Raw genomic sequence first — 25,856 nt, 5'->3', positions numbered from 1 at the left:
CCTAGAGTAGCTTTTGGGGTGGGTCCAACAAGTAAGGACGCGTGCTTGAATTTGAATTCAGGAAAGAGCTAATAACTTGTTAAGGTATTAGTAACTACTACATCACACCAGAGGCAGCGAGCAGTATCGTATGCTGTATGTCTTATTTTCTGGTGAAATAGTCTCTAAGTTTCTATGTGTGTAACATTAGCTCGTATCGCCGTAACGTTTAAATCGTTGATCAGTGCTGTAGCTACAGACATCGCTGTTTGAAGAGTGATCCCTGAACTCGCAATGAAAGCGGGCGGTAAGTAACTTAAGTCAACTTAACCTAACGTTAATTCTCACTACCAGAAATATGGGCATGACTTAATATAAAGCGAGTGTTTGTGATTGTGAATTGCATTAAACTCTTACAATTTGAAAGAGTTAGCTAGCACTGGTTACTAGCTCTTAGCCAACTCAAACGTTAACCGGGGTAACGTTAACGTTAACCATGTAACTGTTAATCCTCTGTAAGTTAACGTTACTGTAGTTTGAAGTGAGTTAATGATGGCAATAGTTAACGTTAAATAAAAGGTGTCTTTTCCTGGCATTATACGCGTTTGCGGTAATTAAAAACAATATAATGTTAAACATCATGAAACCTAGTCGTAACTTAACGTTAGTTGCATTTGAAGCACAGGAGGGAAATTTGGGCGCTCACTTGGTTTGACATTTGCAGTCAAATGAACAGTTCACCGTTGTTAGAAAGCTGTTAATTCTTACAACACTTGATAATATATGATGTTGTATGCTTATTTTGATACTTTTTCGGTAGTCATCTTTCCACGGATTTAAACAATTCCGCATTCAAACAGAGGGGTTGGCTAGACCACCCGGAGATGCTTTAGGCGTTTTGAATGTGGAGCCATAACCTTCACCTTGGTGTGCCTGACAATGCTTGCATATTAACTGGCCACTTGTCTGCTTTAAATGAAGTGCAAATATTTGTTTGACATTAATGTGAGAATTAGTTTGTGAGCCCTGCACTAAGATGTGAAATGCTTTTGGGTGATGGTTTGTGTGTCTGTGTGTGCACTTCAAACTGAATATGATAACCATGCTAAAGAAAGGAAAACGTTTTGTTTAAGTGTCTAACTCATAACTACCCTTTCTTTCGGTAGTCCACTGCCGTTGTTCAAAATGCTACTCTGTTCCGGCACGAAAGCGGGTCCGTAAGCGAACTCCAGCCCTAACCTTGCTGTCTCTACCTGAGGAAGTCCTCCTCTGTGTGCTCCAGTGCCTTTCTGCTGAGGACCTGCTGTCTGTCAGAGCAGTGAGTAAACCTACCAACACACTGTAACACTACAACACAACCTCTAGCATGCATGTGCCAAGTCATCCCAGATTTTTTTCTGACTCTGGCATCTTGCGACCACCTGATTTGATAGATCAGATGTCTCTTTTGTTGATGGACTAATTGTTATGACCTCTGTTGCAGGTTCACTCCCAGCTGCGGGACATTGTTGACAACCACTCCAGTGTATGGGCCAGAGTCAGTTTCAGGGACACATGGCCATCCCCCAACACATTATGGCTATTTGAAAGGTATAGTCCCTTCTGTCAAAAAAAAAGCTTGTTTTTCTTCTATATGAGTTTTTACCGGAAACATCTCTCTTCTTTCAGAGCTGCTGAGAAAGGGAATTTTGAAGCAGCTGTGAAGCTAGGGATTGCTTTTTTGTACAATGAAGGACGTAAGTTTAAACATTACACAACTATCTTACGAGCGCATCCTAATTTAAATAAAGGTCAAATGAAATAGTGGGACATAAAACCCTCTTGATGATTTCTACATGTGATTACAGCTCCTCACTTGTGCCTTGTTTCTCTCCCACAGCATTGTTGAGTGATGAGGGGCGAGCGGATGTATGTGGTCGCAAGGCCTCCCACTTCTTCAGCCTGGCAGAGAGCCTGCACTCTCCCATGACAGATCCCTTCATCTGGGTGTTCATCCGTCCACCGTGGTCTCCCACCGGCAGCTGCTGCAAGGCCGTGGTGTTCGACCGTCTCAAGGCTGAGTGTGACAGCAACGCGGTAGGTTTGGCTATTGCCATTTTAGAGGACATTCATTCTTAGCTTGTGTCAACAATTGACAATCGCTAATAAAGGTCAATGGTAGTGACAGTATGATTTAATGTAAATGCATTTACAAAATCAGGCACCAAATAAAGCTCTGAACAAGGCTGATCTTTTATTGCTCAGTGGACAGACTGTCATGACTTAAATCCCCAGAAACATGTGCATTGGATTTATGACTACATGGATAATTTCATAGAAATGGAAAAAGTGTAGAGCAGAGTGTTCATAAGGAAGATGATGTGAATGGTTTCAAGTGTTCATCAATTTCTTTTTTTCCCCCCTCTACAGGAGAAGAGAGGACCCTTGTTGCACTGTTTGGCCAGAGTTTTACAGCTGTTTGAAGTGAGTGTGAAAGTGAGACTGAATCTGACCAGCTCGGTCTGGGTGTGGTTAGCCCAGTTTCTATTGGCCTCTAATCAAAGTGTATAGGTTTGTACTGGTGTCACATGGGGCTGGTTTGTTTTTCAGGCTCACCATGACACACAAACATGAATGTGTAGATGAGAACGTTTCGCAACCTGTTCAGTGTTTAGGAACGGAACACTTAAGTCGTCTTCTTATTAAGATCTGCCATTCGTATCTGAAACCACGTTACCTTTTCCAGGGCGATGAAAGATGCTCAGATGCCATATCTATGTTGGAGGAGTCGTCACAGGCTGGCTGTCTACAGAGCTCTTACCTCTTGTGGGAACACAACCGGAAAGCAGCTGTAAGTCTGAATCTCTTTTTAGTTTTCTAGAGTTATTCTTGGATACATAGACTACTGTACAGTTTCTCAATGTCAAACTTAAACAATGCCACATTTGTTTACAGTATAGTTCACATGCGCCAAAATTGATTTCAAAATGTTTATATTGCTTTAAGCAAAAACTATTTTGGAAGTATATTAATTGAGAAATGGGGTCAAACTGACAAGTAATTGTCTTTTTGTATTTGAATTTCAGATGGCAGATCCAGGCAGGTACCTCCAGTATATCCGAACCCTCAGGGACTATGCTGGCAAAGGATGCTGGGAGGCGCAGGTGTGTGTGATTAAAGACCGAAAATTGCCATTATATTGATGCAGCATTTGATTTAAATGTGTTCTTGTGCATTTCAGGCGTTCGTTGCCTTTATTCGCCCTTTGTTGTTCACTGTATTGATTCAAAAGACAGTGAAGCGTCTTTTCGTCTGTTATATTTCCCACTCCTCCAGAGGTGGAAGCTATTTTTGTTGAAGCACTATCAGGCAGTGTCAAGAGGGCTGGCCAGTCATTGACTTATTTTTTGTTGTTCATTGTCTTTAGAAAGCTTTGCCTAAGCTGCACCACTGAATCTCGAAAATATGACTCATCTGAACCACAAACTCTGTAATCACAGCAGAAAACTATTGCACCTTATTGTTATCTATTTCAACAATCATTCAAGCCATTTTAAGCCATTCTGGAAACATTTATTTAACACATTGTCTTTTCTTTCCTCAGCTCTCCCTGGCTAAAGTGTGCAGCAGTGGGAATCCGCTGGGTCTGGAGTCAAAAGCCTGCTCTGACTTGGTGGCTCAGCTTTTCAATTCCTCTAACCCGGCATCACGACACTGCACTCAGGGCATCAAGGACACCATGAGGTAGACAGAAACAGAAACTCCACCATGATATTACTGGCACAATTAGAGCCTGGTGGTGAATAATATCTTCTCGACAATTGAATGTTTCTGTTAGTCATTGCGATGACTCACTGTGTTTTGATTACGTTTGCTTTCTTTAATTACATTACTAAAGAGAAGATGAAACCGAACATCAGCACAAGTGCACATGATTTTCAATTTCTCCCTCTTTTTCTGCCTGTCCAGGTACATCCTAGTGGACTGGCTTGTGGAGGTGACCACCATGAAGGATTTCTCCAGCCTGACGCTGCATGTGACAGTGGGTTGTGTGGACCGCTACCTGGCCCTGCGCTCGGTCCCCAAGGCTCGCCTCCAGTTATTGGGAATCGCCTGCATGGTAGTTTGCACACGGTGAGAATTCACACATGCCTCTTCTGTAAAATGTTTCTATGTTTTACTTTTAATGTAATTGTTGTAATACAGTTACATTCTGTTTTAAAGGATTATGTAGGGTTACCAGCTTTAATGTTGGAGGATTTTTAGGCTCTTTTGGGAAGTTTAAAATATCTCAGGGCTGTTTTTGAAGGTAAAATGAATGCTCCAGATTGGTATATTTTTTTTGTATAAATACAAATTAGTTTATAGATTTACAATGCTTTCTTTCTTTTTTTTTCCACTTTTTTCCCCCCAGCTATATCAGTAAAGAAATCCTGACCATTCGTGAAGCTGTCTGGCTTACAGACAACACCTACAAATATGAGGACCTGGTTCGAATGATGGGGGAGGTTGTCTCTGTGCTGGAGGGAAAGATCAGGGTGAGTACAACAAGTGTCCTTATGTAATGTAGCATATTTAAGTGGCGATAACATATTTTTGTGGGAATTTAAGAACTGAATTTGAACATTTCAAATGTAAAAGGTGATTTCATGCACTTCCCCTCAGAGCCCCATACTGCTGGACTACGGGGAGGTGCTGCTGTCTCTGCTCCCTCTGGAGAGGCGGACCACTCACCTATTCAGCTACATCTGCGAGCTGTCGCTGCTCTACTCTGCCCTTGCCACACCACCACCTTCCAAACTGGCATGCGCTGTACTACTGCTTACACGAGCACTACATCACTATGGTAATAACACTCACGGACACACAGACACGTACAGTACGCCTGTTTGACAAGCATTGTAACACCCTTTTAACACTGACAAGTAATGCAAATAATCTTTTCAAACTAATACATAGAATGTACAGCTTTAGTTGAGTGTTAAGTTTATGTTCCCCTTGACTTATGTCTACCGCCTCCCTCTCTGCAGCTCCTGTCTGGCCCAGCCAGTTAGTTGACTACACAGGCTTCTCCAAGCAAGACCTCACTTCCCTTTCTGTGCTGCTCTATGTCAAGTGGTAAGCTCCTCAGTGTTTGTTTTGTCTATAGTGTGTGTTTTGACTCTATTGGTAGCAAATAAATGAATTTCTCTCATCCTTCACTGGATTCTGCGCAATCTCCTGTGTGTGTGTGTGTGTGTGTGTGTGTGTGTGTGTGTGTGTGTGGATTTGTCCCCAAGAGGTGATTATAGAGATGCAGCAAGCAAAGTGGTGCAAACCCTTTTTTTCTTTTTTTTTTTTTTTTTTCTTGTCTTTGTTAACCCCTTACCGTTTGTCTCTCCTCAGTTTCAGTCAAGACGTTCCCAAAGATTACAGGCATGTGTCTCTTACTGGCGTTAAGCAACGGTTTGAAGATGAGGCCTACCAGCACATTAGCAAAGAAAAGGTACTTTATTTAACAGGAACACAAAACATTTTGAAATTGTAGCACGGTGTGTCTCTACTTTGTAGTTCCCTGAAACTGGTCATTGATATTATTTCATGGCCTCCACAAGGTGATGGATTTTAAAGAGCTGTGTCAGATCTTGGAGATTCCTGAGGTGGAGCCTCAGATGGAGCCTCCCAGTCCCACTGGTCAACCAGCAGACATCCACACCTTCCTCGCCTCTCCATCCAGCACCAACAAGAAGTAAGCCAGTTACCAACACACAAGTTCCTCATTGCAACATATAAGGGCTGGGTGCTATTTGAAAACAGTAAATTGCTTTAATATCAACCAACGGTTGAGGCATATACTATTAACATGTGCAAAGTGTATGCAATATAGCCTGCTGCCCCCCAAGAACATTTAATGGATCCCATTATATTTTTCTTTATCATGTAGTTCTGCTGTGAGCACTCTGCTTGCATGGCTTTCTAATGGCACTGGGCCATGTTATAAAGACACACAAAGAATTTAGTTATGAGAAATAAAACCGTGGCTCATGTCAAAACGACCAGTGCCCCCAACACTCTCCTTGCTCATTTAGCAGTTCTTTTTTTATTATTATTATTTTTTGGGCATTTTAGGCCTTTATTTGGATAGGACAGCTTAGACTTGGAAGGGGTTGAGAGAAGGGGAATGACATGCAGCAAAGGGCCGCAGGTCGGAGTCGAACCTGTGGCCGCTGCATCGAGGAGTAAACCTCTAAATATGGGTGCCCGCTCTACCAGGTGAGCTAACCAGGTGCCCTCATTTAGCAGTTCTTATTGTTGCGGAGTATCCTGTGCTTGAGATCTTGCCCAAAAGTTGTTTTTGTTCCATCTGTAACACGCTTGTCCACTTTCTCCCAAGGAGACGCGATGACGGCATGCAAGCGAACAGAACAAGCTTTGTGGCCACGCCCACGGCAGAGCTGTCAAATCAGGAGGAGACGCTGCTGGGCGACATCCTTGACTGGAGCCTGGACACTTCCTGTTCTGGTTATGAGGGGGACCGGGAGGAGGAGAGCGAGGGAGAAAAAGATGCTGATTGTGAGTGTGTATGAAAGAAGTGAAAGGGGCTGGGCACGTTTATTCTAGTGTTACTGGCAGAGTTTTAAAATGTGTTGATTTGTAAAGCATATAATGAAATATGTATGTATGTATGAATGAACTAATTCATATAGAGGAGACTGCATGAGTCAGTATCTCAGTAGGACATTATATAAGATGATGCAGCAGTTACAACGTCCAGCATAATAAACCAGCAAATAAATGTAGGCATATTATGCAGGCTTACTGTCAAGTTGACAAATGTGGAAGAATGATAGTAAATGGACTGCATTTATATTGTGCAGTTCTACATTTTTTTTAATTTATTTTTTTTAAACAATTTGCCTCTTAAGCCCTGTTCGCACAGGATTAGTATCATTTGGGGACCTTGTGAATTATAATAGGGCTTTATTCACCCATTCACACAAACCTGGCTGCTGACCTACCCATTGGGAGCAACTTGGGGTTCAGTCTTCAGTGTCTTATTTAAGGGCACGTTGACATGTGGCCAGGAAGCCTCTGCCTCCTGAGCCACATCTGCCCCATGTTGCTGTATAGAGTGCGTTGTGGTCTGTAGTTTGTGTAAACTTTTAATTAATCAATATGTTGTCTCTTTCAATAGCTTCCATGATATCCATCAAACTGCATTCGCTGACTGATGCAGACAAAAGACTAGAGCACTGCAGAGCTTTGTCCAGCGATGAAGACAGCTTCTCTGAAGCGGAAAGGGATGTGAACAAGGATTGCCAAGACCAGGAACTCCTTTCCTTTTCTACAGACCTTCACAGTTCAGGATACTCCTCTGTCCAGAGTGTTAGCCCTTCATCCACATGCTGCTCCTCCTCCCTCATGCCTTGCACATTCAAGACCTTTACCACTTCCCTGGGCGCAGCCTCCGCCAATGCCCAGCCAGGCTTCCGCCTTCTGGTGCCCATGCAGAGGCCCCGGGGCACCTCTAGCAAACAGGTGAAGAGGAAGAACTCGGCAGCTCATAGCGGAGGTGAGGTGGATAAAGAAGAGGAGGAAGGAGACAAGTATTCTGCCAATGCGGGGTTTCTGAGCCTATAGACCGTGGTTGTTGGGCTTGCCTCAGGCTCAGTTATCCTCCAGCACTTTTCTTTAGTTCTCGATGCTGTTCCTCACTCCTGTCAGTCTGCACTGAGCCATTTTGTCAGAAGATCAAGAGACGTTTAGCTTAAAGGCAAGTAAGGGAAAACAAATGAATTACCTAGAAACTTGGCTTTCTATTACATTACATTGCCATGTTTACAGGCATAGCACAATAAAATACCTCCCATTAACCTAGACTCGCAGTCAGCTCTGAAACCACTGGAACATGAATTGAGTTTCCTCAGGACCATTTCTGTTGTTTTACAGCCTTCGAAAACAACAATATCACATTGTGTTCGATAGTTGTAAAAGCAATGAAACCTCATGGACTTTTTTAAATTTTTTTTTAAGAAAGGTGTTCATTGTTCATATTTTGGAAAAAACGTAAACATTGCTGTCATGTTATTGTGATTGTTTTGATTATCATAGTTTCTGATATGCACTGTCTGTACAAGACTATCTTGTATTTGGTGAATGTCATCAGTAGGTGACTACTGTCATCTAGTTGATGAAAATGTCTGCATCTGAAGCCTAAACAAAATAGGATTGTATGAGTTCCTCTTGTTCAGTTTTTACCTAACTTCTACGTGCATTTGCCAAAGGTACTATAGTGGTGTCAGCTGTGTTTTCAGGGGCGTCTACGTGAATGGAAACGGAGCTGTGAAATGAGTATTTTAGTAGTCTGCATCTTCTAGAGTACATATACACCAGTCGTGCTGTTAATATTTTTGATCAATATTACTTAAAAGACCTACAGTATAGCACCATATCCCATTAGGAACAGCATATGTTCAATAAGGTGTTCTGATAATGGAACAAACCAAGAATCACCAGCTGGATCAGTATAATACAAACTTCAGCATATCATCCAGATGTTTCAGTGCTTCACAGTCATTAACCATTTAGCTCAACTGAATGAGGCACTCCATGTGACTCACATGCTGGTAAATTGTACTTAATCTGCTTTTCCTCCCATCTGAATTTGGTCTAGCACTTTTATCATCACAGAAGGAGTGCAATTCAATGAAATGTAACAATTTCTACGCTTGAAACAATCAATGCTTAAGTCATTTTGAATGGATTTGCTTTGCCTTCTTGAAGCGAAAGGGAAGTTCTGACACTAAAGGAAAAGTATTACCTGATGGGGATTTAAAAGTACTGTATGCCTCATTCAGGAGTACACAATGTCTAAAAGTCTGTGACTGACTGTATACATTTTAAACTGTTACACCAGACTAGTTATAACCTGTTAAACTTTTTATAATTTTTTTTTAATAAATGTACATAGCACTATATGTATAAATGGAGAAAGACAAAGAACATGCCACTACTACTTGAAATAGTTTTTGCTTAATTCCAAAAAGGCAGATTCTTAGTGAAACTTGTTTTTCTACAGTACAGTGTTGTGATGTGAATATGTAATTTTGTATTGAGTTAAAAATAAAACGAGCCATCATGCAAGTTTCCTTTGTTTTTAAATAAGAAGCTATGGGTGTATTGCAATATTAAAATCTGTATTAGTTTAATTAAAACGTGTTCAAGAGTTCATCAAAACCAGGGCTGTACCCATAGAAGAAATACTGAGGTCATGAACAGAAGTCCAAAAAATACAACATGGCTCTTACATAAAGTATTACCCTTTTATTTCCAACATAATGGTCTAAATGCTGATTTGAAGTCCTCTCCACACTGCCAGAGATAACATTCTGGTGGAGAAATACTGGGTCTAAATGGATATCAGCTTTAAGCTTGTAACTATAAAATGTAAACTCCTCCCAGTTGCTAAAACCCCTCACATTTCCAAGTATCACTTCAGAGGGCAGGACCACAGTGCCCTGATAAAGTTCTGTTTACTTGTTATAAGGCCCATTCTTGGCCCACTCACAGGCTGATTTAATTAAGGGGATCAAAACCCTTTTTTTATCTTTTAAGACAACTGGGTACAATGATGGATTGTTTTGTTTGTTGGTGTTTCAGTTTTCTTTACTTGTGTTTCTGTGACTAAAGTTTCCTGTCTGTGTCTTCTATAGTGTCTGTACATGACACGTTTCTCTCAAGAAATTGTATTTTGTAAAAAGAAGTGAGTCATATTTATGTGAGAGTTGGTGTAAAAGGAAAATAAGTGTACAAGTTGTGATAAGTTGGATACCATGTGGTACAAAGCACCTACCCAAGTTAAACAATACAAAAGTTGAATTCAAGAGCTAATCAAAAACATGGCACTTATTTTATTACTGAAAAAAGCAGATAAATTGATGATTATTGATGGCAAAAAACAAATGACTATGACATAGCAATGGCTGAAACAAGGGCAATACAACTACGCGTACTATAAATTGTAACAATACATCAATATGTCAAATACACAATGTATTTATTGTTATTTTTCAGTAGGCCAAGCTGTTGAGCTCACGTGACACTCCACCGTGATCACGTGAGGTGTTTTGTTGACGGTTGTCGCTGCATTTTGCACGATGAATTCATGAGCTTACACAGTGTAGCTGGTGCAATGTCATCGCCTCGTTAGCAGACAGCAAGCTGAAGGAGAAAAAATCTGGACCTGCGGCTGCAGTTAGCTGCAGACGTCCTTGTCTTCACAAATGCTTGCCAAGCCTCGATACTGTCGGTGAAGGAAGAAGTCTCTCAGTGATGCTTTTGTCATCGGTTTAAGATATAAAGGAGGAATTGTATTCACCCCGACAGGAAGAGGGACCGCAGCTCGAGAAGTTCATGTGCCGAAACCTGCTTTTTTGAGGTAATTTGACACATTTATGTCATAAAGTCAATCGGCGGAAACATTTGATTATTAATAAAGTGTAAAATGAAACAATTTCGGTGAGTCAGCACGTTATATTTGGGAAATACCTAGCCTTGTTCCTTAGCTCCATCATTAGCATTCATCAGAATCCTAGGGATTAACGAACAAGTCGATTGTCCAATCAGGAGGCCCAGAAGGCTGTGTTGGGCCAATCAGAGAAGAGCAAGGCAGGTTTCAGGTAATAAGGAAATGGAACAAGGAAAAGCTTCACGTCTCTAATGGCTTAATTGTTTGCTAGAATATACTAATAGAGAAATTGTTGTACATAGTATGTAGCACATGGTCTTCTGAATTCAATTACACGAATAAGACCCCCTGATATATCACGAAAAGGATGTAGACTGTAGACTCAGATGAATAGCACCAGTGTGGAATTCAGACAGTCCCAGTAAGACCAGTTTTATTGCATTTGTGAACTAATGTGCTGTGCTTTGAAATGGCTCCAGTTATGGGCTATGAGATTCCCATAAGGCAAGCCTGGTTGCAGAAGCTTTACCAGTTCATATTCATTGATGCACACTTTAGACTTTAACTAGTAACTGTGATGTAAATACTGTATATTTCAACATCTTATAGTCCTGTTTCAACTAAAACAATAAACTCTGGCCTGTAAAACCAGTTTAACATGTGGATGTCAACAACCAATGTCGTTTGCACATTCACCTGCAGTTTTCTTTTTTCTAACTATTTCCTGATGGCTGATGTCACCCCTTAGACCTGTTTCGCTAGCCCTATCTTGTGACTTTCTTATTTCATACTGTCTTCACTTAAGAAATTGTTTTGTGTACAGTTTCCAACATAACTAAACTACATGCCGATGGCTCAATTTCACTTGTCTTTTCTTTTTTTTCGAGTTATTGTTAAATAGAAACAGAGATCAGAAACCTCTACAGCCATTACTGTTGATGGAAGCTGTTTCGAAAACACAACTAAGCTTCAAAAACCCTTCATAATAATTTCAAAGATTGAACTGTACATTTAGCTCTAACCCAAAACTAAAAATGTCACTCTTTTTTCACTCTTTTCCTATTACCAGCCACCGTAGAAGGCTGACTGGACTGTGTCCCTTGTACCACTCAAAATGGCTATTGTGCGACAATTTGGACTTCTGGTGTGGAAAAACTATCTTCAGCAGGTGAGTTGGAGGGAGGTGAACCTACACCCAGCTTGTATGGTTCCTTTTTAGGTGCTGACATTGTTTGCAACTGTGAATTGTGTGAAGTATCTGTGTTTACAGAGCAGAGGCCCGTATGACAGTATTTGACTCATGGAACATCATAAATACAGTAAAGTGACTAACATTGTTTTTCTACAACTTATGATGTTAGCCAGCTACTTGGAAACTGGTTGCCTCAGTAATTTACAGTGTGCCTGCTGCACTCTCGTTGTGTCACAGGCTAAAGCTAGGTCAACTTGGTAGCTAGCACATGCTTTTCCGAGTCTTATATGGCTATCTTTTGGCAGAATTACAATTTGTACCTTTTTTTTAAGGATTCAAGGATTTATTATTGTCATTATACAATTCAGGATTACACAATGACATGTAGTGGTAGCCCCCTCCATGCTACACACACAGAACATGTGTAAATCGATAGTCAAATTATTTCAATTATTAAACCTGATCATGCGACATGCTTCATTACAACCAGATTTTGTATTATGTACACTATAGATTCACGTGTTTATGCAGACATCTACCTTTTTTGTGAATATTTTGAGTTTTTTTTTTATAGAGTTCATTAACAACTAAACAAAACAAAAACTAAAAACCCCAGTAAAATAAAGAAACAATAAATACATACATACAAGTAGTTTAATAGTTTCAATAGTGCGTAGTTTCTGCCGCCCTCATAGGAATTCTACGTAATGACAACAAAACTGTCGGCGCGCAGCCCCAACCCCTCCTCCACACAGTTGTTGCTTGTAGCCAAGGAGGACACGGAGGATTAAAAAAACATGATGGACTCTTCAGAAGAGGTAATTATCTTCACTCGAGCTTCTGCGCGGGAAAGTCACCGGACGACACAATCTTCTGAACATAGCCATACTGAGAAATACAGAGAGAGTTTTATGGAGCTGATTTAGCTTTGTAGCAACTCATTTGGCAATGGCTTGTAATTAATATCAAAAAGTTACGCACTAAAGCTTTAAGAAAAAGGGAAAGGGGGTGAAAAGTTATGAGCAATTTATGTATTCTGTATATACAGGAGATACACATGCACACATGTAAATATATTTTCTGTTATATTGCAATTATGGAAGTATTCACCTTCATATTTCATTTAACATGTTACACACAAACCTGATCACAACTCAAAATCTCCAAGAAAGACTCACCGTCTTACATGCATGTCAACATAGCAGTTCCTTCGAGGTTTGCACCATTATGTAGTTCATGGAAAATCATATCAGGTTCAGGCTCGGTCAGAAGATAGGAAGGAATTTTTACTTTAAACAGGGCCAGTGTATTGCTCTGAATGGCAGCTTGCATAGTTTTGAACATTATTATCAGTTGATGGTTGCACAATGCTGCCAGAAACTCTCCAGAAATGGAATTGGCTATCTGCTGCATAGCATGTGTGGTCTGAGGTTGTTGCTCCATCTCCCTTTATCTACTCCCTGCTCCGCCAGTTGTCTAGAGACTACAGAGACTCTATTAGGCCCAGGCAAGGAAAAAAAATGCAGTGCATCTTGGCTGGAGAAAATATACACAGAGTGCATGTTAATCACTTAAACTGTATTACCAAATAAAATGCATTATGACATTTTACCTACTCAAGCAAAATGTGGACATTGTAATTCAGGCCTGTAAAAGCCAGTCAGTTAAGTCTAAGACATTACAGAGTGCAAGTTAAAATATAGGGAAAATATATCATAAATAAAATTAAAATATATTTGTGTTAGACAGTAATTGCAAATGGATAAACTGAATGTAAACAGGAATGTAGTAAATGTATATTCATACTGAGATACCGGCTGCCAGACAGCAGCAGGCTGAACAGTTTGTGGTTGGGGTCTCTGATAATTCTGTTGGCCTTCTTCCTGCATGGCTGGGTGTAGAGATCCTCCATGGATGGCAGCTTCGTCCTGATGACGTGCTAAGCAGTTTTTTACCACACTCTGTAAAGCTACAGTTGGGGACACTGCAGATGCCATAGCAGACGGTGATGCAGCCGGTCAGGATATTCTCAATGGTTCACCTGTAATACACCTAATTGACAAGGTTAACGATTTCTAGGTGATAGCTTATGTTTAAATTTGATACTGTCTGGTAGTGCTTGAGACAATTACCCCAGTATTGTCCACATGGACCCTGTCGCACTGGTATCAGAGGCAATGCGAATACTTTGACTCTCCTGGATACTGAGGCTGTAACATGCGTGGATGCACACACGCACACATGCACACACATAAATAACTAATTTTAGAAGTTACAGTGGTGTCAAGACTTACATGTATATGCATGCTTGATAAAAGTACAAAGTTTTTTAATGAATTAAACAGTAGTGTTTGGCCCATTTAGAGTAGTATCTTAGCAGCCTTACAGTAAACCAAACCAGATGTGGTGATTAAAAACAGAAGACATGATTTGTGCTTAACAATTAGCATTGCATTTTTCAGATTTAGGACCAAAATAAATGTAATGATACAGTACTGGGTGTTAGTGTTTTAATACTGATACCAGAATAATACTAACTTTGATTCCTTACTTTGCTGAGTGTAGACATGTTTTCAGCAATACATAAAATAGAACATAAATCACAACAACACTGTTATTTAAATCAGGTAATCTCTGATCAAAATAAACAACACTAGCCATGCATTCAGCTCCAAGTTGAATGCTGTGAATAATGTTATGACCAAATGTATTCATGCATTAAAACAAACTTGGCTTATATTTATTCCTCCAAGTGATCATTTGAGTGCTGAAACTGGAGGGTCTGATATTGACGCCCCTCTGAGATTGACTGTAATGTCCTGAAACTGTCCAAGTCCCTTTGTATTCCAATCACTCAACAGTAGGAGACCGTTTATATTATGCTTTGTGTCAACTGTCTGTGAAATTTTCTAATTTCAATTCTGAATAATACCCAGATCTCATTTTGACTGTAAATGATGTGTACAGTAGTTAGCATTTTCAAAGCATATTGAAAGTTTGATGGGTTGTGTTTGCTGTTAAACGCTGCAGTGCTCTCAGTTTTGAGTGTCTCATTGTACATTGCTCTCCTGTTGCTGAAATATGGAGCCATTTATTAATTTTCATGAAGGTATTGAGTTACTTAAAATCATGAATAGTCTGTCAAACATAGCATAGTTAATCACAATACCTTTTCAGTTTGTGCGTCATATTCATTTATATAAACTCCTCTTTCACTCTTTTTTTTAATCTTCTGCCTCTTTTTGTCATACCTCATACACCCCTATCAAGCAGATGACAAATTATCTCTATTCCTGCTCTCCAGAAACGTCAAATCCTGGTAACTCTGGTGGAGATACTCCTGCCCCTGCTCTTCTCCGGCATCCTCATCGTGCTACGTCAGAAGGTGCCTTTTAAGGACTACCCAAATGCCACCGTCTATGAGAGCTACGCTGTTGACGTACTGCCCGGTAGATTGTTGCACAGCTTGCAGCTGGCTTATGTGCCCGGTAACTCCAGTGTGGTGCGTCAGGTGGCCGAGGATGTGCGAGGGAGCCTGGCTCTCTCTTCAGGTGGGTAATAGTTGGGCAGGAAGTGGGTGGCGGGTTCAGTACAACGATGTTGGCTTGTATTAAAAAGCATCTCCAAATGGGCAGTGGTGGCCTAAAGGTTGGTGAAGCAAGCTTGTCATTAAATCCCCCGGACCTGCAGGATAAATTTGGGTAGGGGAAAGTGATAAGCAAGTCACTTAACCCCGACTGTTTCAGGAGAGCTGCTCAGTGACCAGCAGATCAGTTTCCAGGTGTGAATGTGTAACTGTGTGAATGTTATCAGGGCGTTCCTTAAAAAGAGAGCATTGCTCTCAGTGTACTCCTTCCTTAAAAAATAAAGGTGAAAAATCTAACAAACACGTTTATATCTTGTTTCTTTAACCAGTTCAAAATCCGAAACGTAAAACAAAAGTTTTGTGGTTTTATAGGAGGTTATATTTCCCCATGATTCTAGTCTTTATGCTAAGCTAAACCTACAGGCTGCTGACTATAGCCTTATATTTATGTTTCCCAAAAAGTCAAACTATTCCTTTCATATGGCCATTCTCTGAATGACTTCATAAAACATTTTGACCTAATAAAGATCCATGTCAAATTGAAACATTGGCGTTAAATTTATGTGGCTTGGAGTATGCAGGCGTTACTTTTTTTTTTTCAGTACCACAATTATAACCAGTAAAACAAATACTACAGCCTTGGCACCAATTGTAATCTGGGACAGAGGTGGGAATACTGGTTCTTCTAGAAATAGACCCTAGGAGAGCCAACAGGCTACACCCTAATGTTGTGTCAGACTGTATCTATCAGCTGGGGATTTAGATAGGGAAAAGGAAACACACACACACACACACACACACACACACACACACACACACACACACACACACACACACACACACGTTTGCCTGACCAGCTATTCAGATAAACATGCAGACAGTCTGACTGACAAGCTGTTTACATATTTGATTTTATGCTGACAGACAATCAGCATGATGGACAAATAACAGTCCTGTGAGGCTGAAGGCAGAGATGTAGTAGCAGGTAGACAGATCTGTGTAACTGCAGGTTGTTGTGTACACAGACGTGTGAGATCCCAGCTCAGCCATTAATGAATAATTTAGGTGGCCTCGGCGTCCAGAAGGGTAGGTGGAGGGGAATAATCAAGGTTAAACTTCAGTATGTCATGCACACAAAAGACCAGAAATTGTGACCTCAATGTTCTGACTAGAGCTGGGCGATATGGAAAAAAATCTAATATCACGAACGATATTGTTGACCAAATACCTCAATATCGATACTGCGGCGATATTGTAGGGTTGACAATTGGTGCTTACAAAAAAATATTTACACAATGAGATTTTTGATAAATAATCATCATTAATGTGTATATAATAACTAAATGGGTAAATGCAAATAATAGAAAAGCTAGAACAGTCTGGTAGGTTAAACAATTTACATCACTTTCCTGTAATGCAACCTTTAAAACCAGGGACAGATAACACGATATCCAAAATCAAAGACGATATCTAGTCTCATATCACGATATCGATATAATATCGATATATTGCCCAGCCCTAGTTCTGACTGACTGAAGGGGTAGTCTTGAACAGTTAAAAAACACCTGTGATATTTTAAATGTCAGTTTTACATATTTAAATAAGGAATGTTGAACTGGGACTACTAAAAAAGGCAGCACATTTATGGTGTTCTGTTGTAAAGATATTCAGTTGTCACATGTTTTGCATGCTGTATTGCGATATTGTGAAATGAGACTTCCTATATTGTGTAATCTCAAATTTATGTTGTTGTTAAAAAAGTTGATTTGACATCTCTTGTGCAGATCATCAGTGATAGCTTTTCTGTTTTCTTGTACTATTGTCATTGAACTGACGGACCATTGCTGTCATTCATCTTTTCACCATTATTTTACTTTTCATTACTTCAGCTAATTATTTCAACTGTTAAGCCATTCTTTTTAGCTAATAATAATTATATCTTTATTTCCCAATGGGGAAATTACAATTTACACTCTGTTATTACAGACTACACACAGGCCTGAAATACACACACACATACATGCTCAGGTCCTATACATGCACTAATGGAGAGATGTCAGTGAGTGAGCTGCGACTGCTGAACAGGCGCCCTGAGTGGTTGGGGGGGGGGGGGGTTGGTGCCTAAAGAGCACCTTGGCAGCGCCCAGGTTGCAGCATCTCTCCAGCTACCAGTCCACACTCCGTATTTCGGACTTTAACCAGCGACCCTCCGGTTCCCATTCCAACTCCCTACGGACTGAGCTACCCCACTAGCTAACAAGTTGAACCATTCATTACTTTCAGCTAACTATTTTGACTGTCTGCTCGCTTGCTAACTAGCATTCATGTACTAGCATTCATGTACTTTGAATTGCCACACATGGCTTTAAGGTGTTACTACTGACTCAGGTTGGTGGGGGCTGTGTACTGTGCAGTCAGTGTAGCTAGCTTGCTAGTTTTTTTTTATTTTTTTTATTTTTTCCTGAAACACAAATATGTGAATATATAACTTTGAGCAAGTCCGTATTTTATATTTTTCTAAATTAGTTTATCTACTCCACAATCTTTCCATGTACAACAACTGCAAAAGTAAGCCCTGGAACCACCCCCGGTTAGTAACTACTGCATTAAACTGCTAACCATTTCACCATTACCCAACACAGACAGCTGAAGTGAAGTTTGGCAGCTAGTTGGCAGTGACCTGTTTCTCTCTGTGCCCTGTATATCTGCAAGTGTTTACTTTATGAAACTGACCTAGATTTACCTCTGGGACTAATGTGTAATACTGACGTCCTTTGCCAGACTCAATACTTTACCTTCATGTGTGCTTGATGAGTGAAATGAAATAATGCCATGGAGATTTCCAGCTCTGGAAAAGAAAGAAATGTAATCAAAAGTGAAAAGAAAAACAAATTTGTTTTATCTATTTTTTTACCCTGCTCTCTGTTTTCATTCAGTTTAATTTGGACTGCTTTGACGTCCTTCGTGTTTTAGTTTTGTGCGTATCTCTTCCCTTTTTATGTGATGCATGTCTCGCATTTGACCTATTGTAATGATAATATTGGCTATAGAATTCAGTAGGCTGTCAGTGAGAGTAGCGAGCACCTAGGTTGGGCAATGAGACAGGCATTAAAAACAGACGTACGTGAGATGAATGCCACACCACAACTAATGTTATTTTGAATGTGTGTGTGTACGTTTTCTTTTCCAGTGCGTGGCTTTGAGACAGAGGAGCAGTTTGAGGATTATGTGAGAAATGACCCTCTGTCAGGAAAGCTGCTGGCTGCTGTGGTGTTTGAGCACCCCTTCACCCACGATGATGAACCTCTGCCCCTAAAGGTTAAAGGCAGCAAACACACACTGTCACACACTGTAGCAGGTAGATGCTTGATTCTTGCACCTGAGGAGTGCTGCATTGCTTTGTTGTCTGGTAATTGTGTCAAGGACACTGAAGAGTCTAGCCACAACATGAGTAAATGCTGCTTTTCTATATTTTAACAGAAGCATAATTACCCAGAGAGGTGTAACATAAGCAACATAGTTACATATTGTTTGTTTTACGAGAGAGAGAGAGAATTTTCATGCATTTTCTTTCTTCTTTTCTTCTTACTTTTTTGTCTTTGTAGAAAGTTCTTCCTGCTGCCAGATCCATTTAAAAACATAAATACACAAAAGGTGATCAAACGAAGCATAAGACACAAGCGCTCGTTCTTTCTCTCTTTTGCGTAATTCTTGCTCTTTGTTTTTATTTCTCCGCCCTCTGCTTCTCTCAGTCCAGTATCAATCTTTAGCTAATAAGCTACTGCAACACAGGACTGTGTATCAACTTTTAAAAAACGTTTTTCTTTGAACAATAGTAAACAATAAACAAAGGCACAGTTATGCCACTCACTGCATAGTGTAGGCTCCACCCCTCTAGGCTTTGTACAGGTTACTAATTCCGCTCTCTTTTTGCACCCTCGTATGCAGGTGAGTTACCACCTGCGTTTCAGTTTCACCCCACGCAATGCCCCACCCAAGGAGAGGTCGGAGCTGAACCCCAACAGTGACCTGGACTGGCACACGCTCAGCCTCTATCCCCTCTTTCAGCTGCCAGGGCCAAGGGAGCAGTATGACAAGGAAGGGGGCACGCCTGGTGAGAACCCCTGTCTCTTTTTATTTGACCCTCTTTGTCCTCGTCTCCCTTTATCTGTCTCTCCCACTTTTTTTTCCTCCCCTTTTCTCTGTTACCTTTAAGCCAAAACATCCCGTCTTTGATGCTACCAAACCTTCACGAGAGGGCCTGTCATCCAAAAATAAATGTTAAATATTCTTAAAAACTACACATTTTTACAGAGGTTATTCAGAAAATCATTTTTCCTTTTAAAAAGCCATGTCAAACAGGATTTATTTTTCTGCTGAGACAGAGGTATAGGATAAATGAAATGCACTTATTTTCCACAATCTCTGGAGCGAGGCTGTGTTTCTGTGGCAACCACGGCCCTGCACATCTAGTGTTGGCACTATCAGGATACATTGTGCCCTTGCATCATTAGTGGGGCATTTGTAAGGTGTCGGGCCCCAAAACTTTATCTTCACATTTGTCCCTCAGGTTGTTTAATTTAAGTTTTTAAATGAGGTGATGATGATGAATTGGGGATTAGATAAGAGACTGTTCTGCTGTGGCTCAGACCTTTTTTCATTGTAAAGTTCCAAAGTTGAGAGGCATAATAGGCATGCTCCAAAAGATGAAGTCATCCTCACAGCATACTAGAACAGACAAGCTTTTAGAGTCACATGAATATGGATTTCCAACCTCCACATGCATAATAACTCACAACTGCAGCTCCACTTTTGATCATCAAGGCCTCTTACCCATTTTCGTGTTAACTTTTAGGTGGAAGTTAGAAGGAATTTGCCTCTAGGTCACTTTGTAAGTTTTGTTGTGCCATGAGTCATTACTTACATAAACATCAACATCATTTCTTCAGCGTTAATATTTCTTTTCTCTTTTTAAGGTTATTTCCGAGAGGGATTCCTTGCTGTACAGCATGCAGTGGACCTAGCCATCATGCACTCTTACAACAGAACGTCTGCTGCCTCTTTGCTGGGACATGTCAGAGTGGTCCTGTCGCGGTTTCCTTACCCTGCCTTTATATATGACGTCTTCATCCTAGCCATTCAGAACCAACTGCCCCTACTACTGGTGCTCAGTTTTACCTACACCTCCCTCAACATAGTACGATCTGTGGTGCAGGAGAAGGAAAGGAAGCTCAAGGTGTGTTTGTGTGTCTCTAAAAGGGATGTTTTTATTGGTGCTGAAATTAGCAATACAACTGATCCACTTTTTTTTTTGGTGCATTTTAGGAGTACATGAGGATGATGGGTCTCAGCAACTGGCTCCACTGGAGTGCCTGGTTCCTCATGTTCTTCCTCTTCCTCTCCATTTCAATCTTTTTTGTCACTCTGCTCCTTTGTATCCAGGTGAGTTTGTGTTACAAAATATAGTTGCATAAGCCACATTCCAGCACGTAATACCTTCAACCCAAATTTAAGCAGTTTCTTAGATAAGTAAAAGTTAATCCAATATCATTATCTACAGTAGTATTTAGTGGAAATACCTGCAGTAGGTATTTATTTAGTGTTCAAATATGCAGCCAAGCTATACATTGTGACTTGATTAACTAAGACACGAGAGGCAGTGCTTTACAGGGGTTTTAAAACCAAGAGGAAAAGAGAGTGAAAAAGAGAAATTGCTGTAAAGCCAATTATCATATAGTTATAATAGTTATAATAACCAGTTCATAACAATTAGATATTTGTTTTGTGTTGAGCAGTGTAGTTACTGAACAATAGCTTAGCATCACAATTTCAACATGAAGTGCAGGAATGAGTTCATTCTTCATTTAGAGGCTGTAAAACTGAGCACTGGAACTATCTGTTTTCTAACTGTTGTTTTAGGTGAGCCCTAACGGAGCGGTGCTGACCTACAGCGACCCCACACTTGTCTTTGTTTTCCTGCTCGCCTTCACTGTGGCCACCATCAACTTCAGCTTCATGATCAGTGCCTTCTTCTCACGAGGTGTGTGTTTCTGTGTCTGTCCACTCTTTCCTGAATGATAAATATGCCTCTCTTTGACTGCCAGTCTCTTGCTTTGTGAAAATCAGCGCATCTATTTTTTTTGCTGCTGATATTGTATGGTGCATTTTCTTGGTAAAGAGAAATGTTTTGTTCACTTAAAAATTGGTATGTTTCTTGTTTTAAGTAGTTCTCAGCTGTGTCTGTCTTCAGCCACATGAAATTAAAGAACCCTGTCCGGCCTGAATAACATAGATGATAAAGAAAACTATTTAAATCCTATCTCTCTTTTCTCATGTCCTCCTTGTCTTTCCCTCTTTGTGCTTTGTGCTCAGAGCAGCATCTGAATGAAAGTGTCTCCTTCCAACTTTCTGCAACAAAGCAGCTCAGGTTACAAGTGCTCGTCACAGCCTCAGTTTTATGCTGCTGTTTCCAAAGCAGTTGCACCTATGAACTTGCTTAGCCGTGCTGTAGTTTATGTTGTTTTTTAGCTTTTTTTTTAACACTGATAATAAACATTCCTTTGATTATAATTGATTGGAAAGCCTTAAAAGCCTTTTGTCCACAGGAGCTGAGTTAAAGAAAAAAGATAGTATTTCTGTCTTCTATCACCTGCCATTTTTCCTATTTGGCTTTGACAGTATGAGCCAAGTTACCTTAGGTGTAATTTTTAAAATCTTGTTCTGCTCTTCCTTTCTATTTCCTGCTTTCTCTCTGCCTGGCCTGTCTGTGGTCGAAGAATAATTGCCCAAACTGTGGTATTTGAAAGCTTGACTTAAGTCATTAAAATTGTGTCATTTACTGCTTAACTTACAGATACTGAACATGAGCTGAAGAAAGCGCATCATCATGTCGTTTTCCCTCTTGACACTGTACATAAATAAAAACAAACCCAACGATCGTTACATAATGAATCCCAACTAGGTTCAAGGGTTTTCCATATACTTTCTGATTTGTAGAGAGAAGAGGAAACGGACAGTGATGAGGGGCTTTTACAGAACATACAGAAGGATCCTACAGTGCCCTCCTTGGCCATTTTTGAACAAAGACAGATTTTTTTCTTTCTTAGCTGTCTTTGTGCGAACAGCTATCTGGATACTTTCCCCACCCACTGTTCTTTCTAGTCAATGCGTGTTCCACACGCTCGAAATGTCACAATGTCTGCCACAAGTGCCCTTTTGAGAGGTTTGTGTGTGTGTGTTTTCCTCTGTAACTTACTTTCTATCTAGTCTTACTATTGTTCAGCATCCCCTTAACCTCTTTTTCTTTTCTATCTTCAGCAAATGTGGCAGCAGCAGCGGGTGGCTTCATCTATTTCGTGAGCTACCTGCCTTATTTGTTCCTGTGGCCACGCTACGACCTGCTGAGCCATGCCCAGAAGGTGTCAGCCTGCCTCATCTCTAACGTGGCCATGGCCATGGGAGCTCAGCTCATAGGAATGTTTGAAGGCAAAGGTGAGACTTGACGTTGTGGTCAAAGTTGAACTATGTCTATATTAGGAAGTCAGGTTCAATTTCTCCGTTTCTGTCTGTTAAAACAGCATTTTAAAAAATGTTTATCTCATCTCTCTCCCCTCTGTAGGAACGGGAATCCAGTGGTCAAACTTGTTTGACTCTGTGACGGTGGATGATGACTTCTCCCTGGCCCAGGTATTAAGCTTGCTGCTGTTTGACTCTGTGCTATATGGGTTGGTGGCCTGGTACATGGAGGCAGTTTTTCCTGGAGAGTACGGAGTGCCTCTACCATCTTACTTCTTCGTACTGGTATGTTTCAAAGCTGAGCGGCTCACACTTGCACACACTCACATTCTCAGGGAAGGTATCCGAATACAGCTACATTAGTGGGATGAAAGTATGAACAGATATAGCATTCAGAAACGATGTAAATGTTTCAGATAATTGCAGTTATCTGATAATGTTGTCCCTCCTCACAGTGCCTTTTAGTCTCTACTGCAGTATCAGTTACTAATTCAAACTTAAAAGAAGTAAACTGAAAAAAATGGGGAAGTTGTGTACGAACAAAATATCGCCTAATCATCAGGTTGGTTCTAGTAAACATCTTTCTAAGTAACAAACAGTGTAATGTGTTTTCATAGTCCTGGTATAATTTGCAGTAGCGTATACTGTCTAAGTTCAGCACATTTCTTTCAGTTACGCTTGTAACATTTTAAACCATATTTATTAATTACTTGATATTGTTTTAATATACCTGTTAAACGTGTGGTTGGATATTTTGTATAAACTAGATATACATTCACATTTTCATCAGGAAAAGTGATTTAAAAAAAAAGCTATTTGCCTTTGTTCTTCCTGCAATTTGTCTTAAAGAAACTTGTAACAAATGGTGAATTTCTTCTTCTTTTTTTTTATATAAAATCATTCACTGAGCATTTTGTATGAATTTTTGTGCAACCATTTACAGTCTGGTGGAGTTCATATAAGATATGTGGCAATAGCAAACCTGTTAAGACAATAGATGAGGATACAGATACAGGAAGTTAAGACAATAAATACATACTTGCTCATTCACCTAACTTACGGACATGATACTTGATATTACTAGTGCAGTAAAAGGACATGACCAGTGACATGTTTTGTTGAAAGGCCTGAACAAGCCTGAACCGTCGCTACCAGGAATTGAACCCCAGTCTGACGTGGCTTTTTCATTGTGGTTTACAGTTACAGACACATTGTCATGTGAACGCTGCGAGTAGGTGGTCTTAAGCACTTACAGCACCCTAAGGTAGTTGCAAGGCCGACGTCTCCTGTAAGAGATAAATGACCATAGAATAAAGAAATTGCTGCACTCAGTGTAGCGTTGATAAGTGACCGTGGATGGGATAGAAAAATTGAGGTCCCTACGTATCGGCCAGAGGAAGTCTTTGGATTCAGCTGACTAGAATAACAGGAAGTGTCAAGCCAACACAAATAAGGTTTATGTTTATAACAACTGGATTATTACGAAATGGCGTGCCTTTACACACACACACACACACACACACACGCACACAAACACACGCACACACACGCACACGCACGCACACACACACACACACACGCACGCACGCTCACACGCTCACCCATTTCCCAGTAGTCAGGAATCCAAGAGACTGCCAGCAGGGTGTGGAGTAGATGTTGACGCACTCAATGTCCATTGTTTTCATGGGTGTGATATGTAGAAAGTGGAGGTTTGACACTGGTCCTTAGGAAGTGCACCAGAGGGAGGTTCGGTCAGGAAACGATCCCCTATAATATCCCCAAGAACAATGTTAATGTTGACCCACTCTATCTTTCTTTAGTTTTTTTTATGAATTATCATTGCGTCCTGTAGTTACTTTGCTTTATTGAAAAACACCTGAGAAATGCATACATCACATCATGTGTGCAATATATAACGTAACTTTTGACTTTCATTCTATAAAAGATCTTGTGGAAATATGTTGAATATGAATACTAGAATTGTAAAGTACCATTTTATACAGCTTTTTGACTAAGGCCTGTTTCACCCCAACCCACTTCCTAACTCCATCCCTCACTCTCTCTTAATCCCCACATGTGCCTCATCTTCATCAGCCTTCATACTGGTGCAGCAGCCCCCGCATGGCTTTGGTGAATGAGAAAGAGGAAGAGGAGGATGCAGAAAAGGCTTTGAAAGGGGAGTTCATAGAGGAGGAGCCAGCTGGACTAGTCTCCGGGGTAAAGATTAAACACCTCGCTAAGGTGAGCAGCAAAACAGACACCCAGAGGGTCAACATGTCATCTCACTGTAAAAGGGTGCAGATGGTGCAAGTGTCCAAAACAACGTGTAGACAATCATTAAAGATTCTACTGCAGTAGTGAGATGCTAAATATGCGACAAGGTTTCTCTGGCCCTATATGTTTTTTTGTTCAGGTAATGCATGTACATATTTTGGGTTTATCTGCTGGACAGGAATTCAAAGTAGGCAACAAGACACGGCAGGCTGTGCGGGATCTTACAATGAACATGTTTGAGGGACAGATCACGGTGCTGCTAGGACACAACGGTGCTGGGAAGACAACAACACTGTCCATGCTGACAGGTGACCAGCTGGAACACAAACACAAACACACACACGCATGCACACGCATGCACACGCATGCACACACACACACACACACACACACACACACACACACACACACACACACACACACACACACACACACACACACATCCATACATACATCAAGCACACATGCCACCTAAATATTCTGAACTCAACTGGTTGCCTTTGTGTGTTTGTTACTCGCAGGGTTGTTTCCTCCCACCAGTGGCAGGGCCTATATCAACGGTTACGACATCTGTCAGGACATGGCTATGATCCGCCGCAGTCTGGGACTCTGTCCCCAGCACGACGTACTGTTTGATAACCTTACTGTCAGAGAGCACCTGCTCTTCTACGCTCAGGTACTCGCACAATCATGCACTTATACACAAAAACGCACACGCATATACTTCAGCTGAATCTTTGTTCTTGTCATGCACTCATTAGTTTATTGTTCATTGTTGATAGAGATGGTTTTTTTTTAATTTAAATGTAGTTGAAAGTGTATTGTGCGGTGTTGACTTTGTTTCCATATGATAAATACACCCACTGGTTATTTTATTAGGTTCA

General features: G+C 40.6%; 2 protein-coding genes across 2 annotated transcripts in view; both read left to right on the top strand.

Annotated features, from left to right (window-relative positions):
* The first annotated feature begins 23 nt into the window (after positions 1-23).
* On the top strand, positions 24-9,081 carry ccnf (cyclin F). The gene is made up of 17 exons (XM_078270479.1): positions 24-286; positions 1,146-1,297; positions 1,463-1,569; positions 1,648-1,715; positions 1,859-2,055; positions 2,389-2,442; positions 2,705-2,809; positions 3,045-3,122; positions 3,563-3,702; positions 3,928-4,092; positions 4,373-4,496; positions 4,624-4,804; positions 4,989-5,076; positions 5,344-5,443; positions 5,553-5,686; positions 6,332-6,510; positions 7,133-9,081. Exons 1-17 carry the CDS (start codon positions 274-276, stop codon positions 7,576-7,578), a joined length of 2,331 nt encoding a protein of 776 aa, XP_078126605.1. The 5' UTR covers positions 24-273; the 3' UTR covers positions 7,579-9,081.
* A 1,005-nt stretch (positions 9,082-10,086) lies between these two features.
* The window catches only part of abca3b (ATP-binding cassette, sub-family A (ABC1), member 3b), a 28,781-nt gene continuing 13,011 nt past the window's right edge, over positions 10,087-25,856 (top strand). The window contains exons 1-13 of the mRNA XM_078270478.1: positions 10,087-10,375; positions 11,475-11,573; positions 14,902-15,148; positions 18,374-18,501; positions 19,132-19,297; positions 20,160-20,419; positions 20,509-20,625; positions 21,103-21,223; positions 22,501-22,674; positions 22,802-22,983; positions 24,793-24,939; positions 25,151-25,280; positions 25,494-25,648. Of these exons, the coding sequence (XP_078126604.1) occupies positions 11,520-11,573; positions 14,902-15,148; positions 18,374-18,501; positions 19,132-19,297; positions 20,160-20,419; positions 20,509-20,625; positions 21,103-21,223; positions 22,501-22,674; positions 22,802-22,983; positions 24,793-24,939; positions 25,151-25,280; positions 25,494-25,648 (1,881 nt within the window). The 5' untranslated portion in view covers positions 10,087-10,375; positions 11,475-11,519. The remainder of the gene's footprint in view (positions 10,376-11,474; positions 11,574-14,901; positions 15,149-18,373; positions 18,502-19,131; positions 19,298-20,159; positions 20,420-20,508; positions 20,626-21,102; positions 21,224-22,500; positions 22,675-22,801; positions 22,984-24,792; positions 24,940-25,150; positions 25,281-25,493; positions 25,649-25,856) is intronic.

The sequence above is a fragment of the Sander vitreus genome, chromosome 15, assembly GCF_031162955.1.
Source record: "Sander vitreus isolate 19-12246 chromosome 15, sanVit1, whole genome shotgun sequence".
NCBI lineage: Eukaryota > Metazoa > Chordata > Actinopteri > Perciformes > Percidae > Sander > Sander vitreus.
The sequence above is the reverse complement of the archived record's forward strand: the minus strand, read 5'-3'. Positions and strand labels throughout refer to the sequence as shown.

Bases quoted from the DNA above. Each gene is read 5' to 3' on its own strand.
- ccnf (XM_078270479.1), top strand. The intron at 1,570-1,647 runs GTATAGTCCCTT...CTCTTCTTTCAG, and splicing joins ACATTATGGCTATTTGAAAG to AGCTGCTGAGAAAGGGAATT. The intron at 5,444-5,552 runs GTACTTTATTTA...GGCCTCCACAAG, and splicing joins AGCACATTAGCAAAGAAAAG to GTGATGGATTTTAAAGAGCT.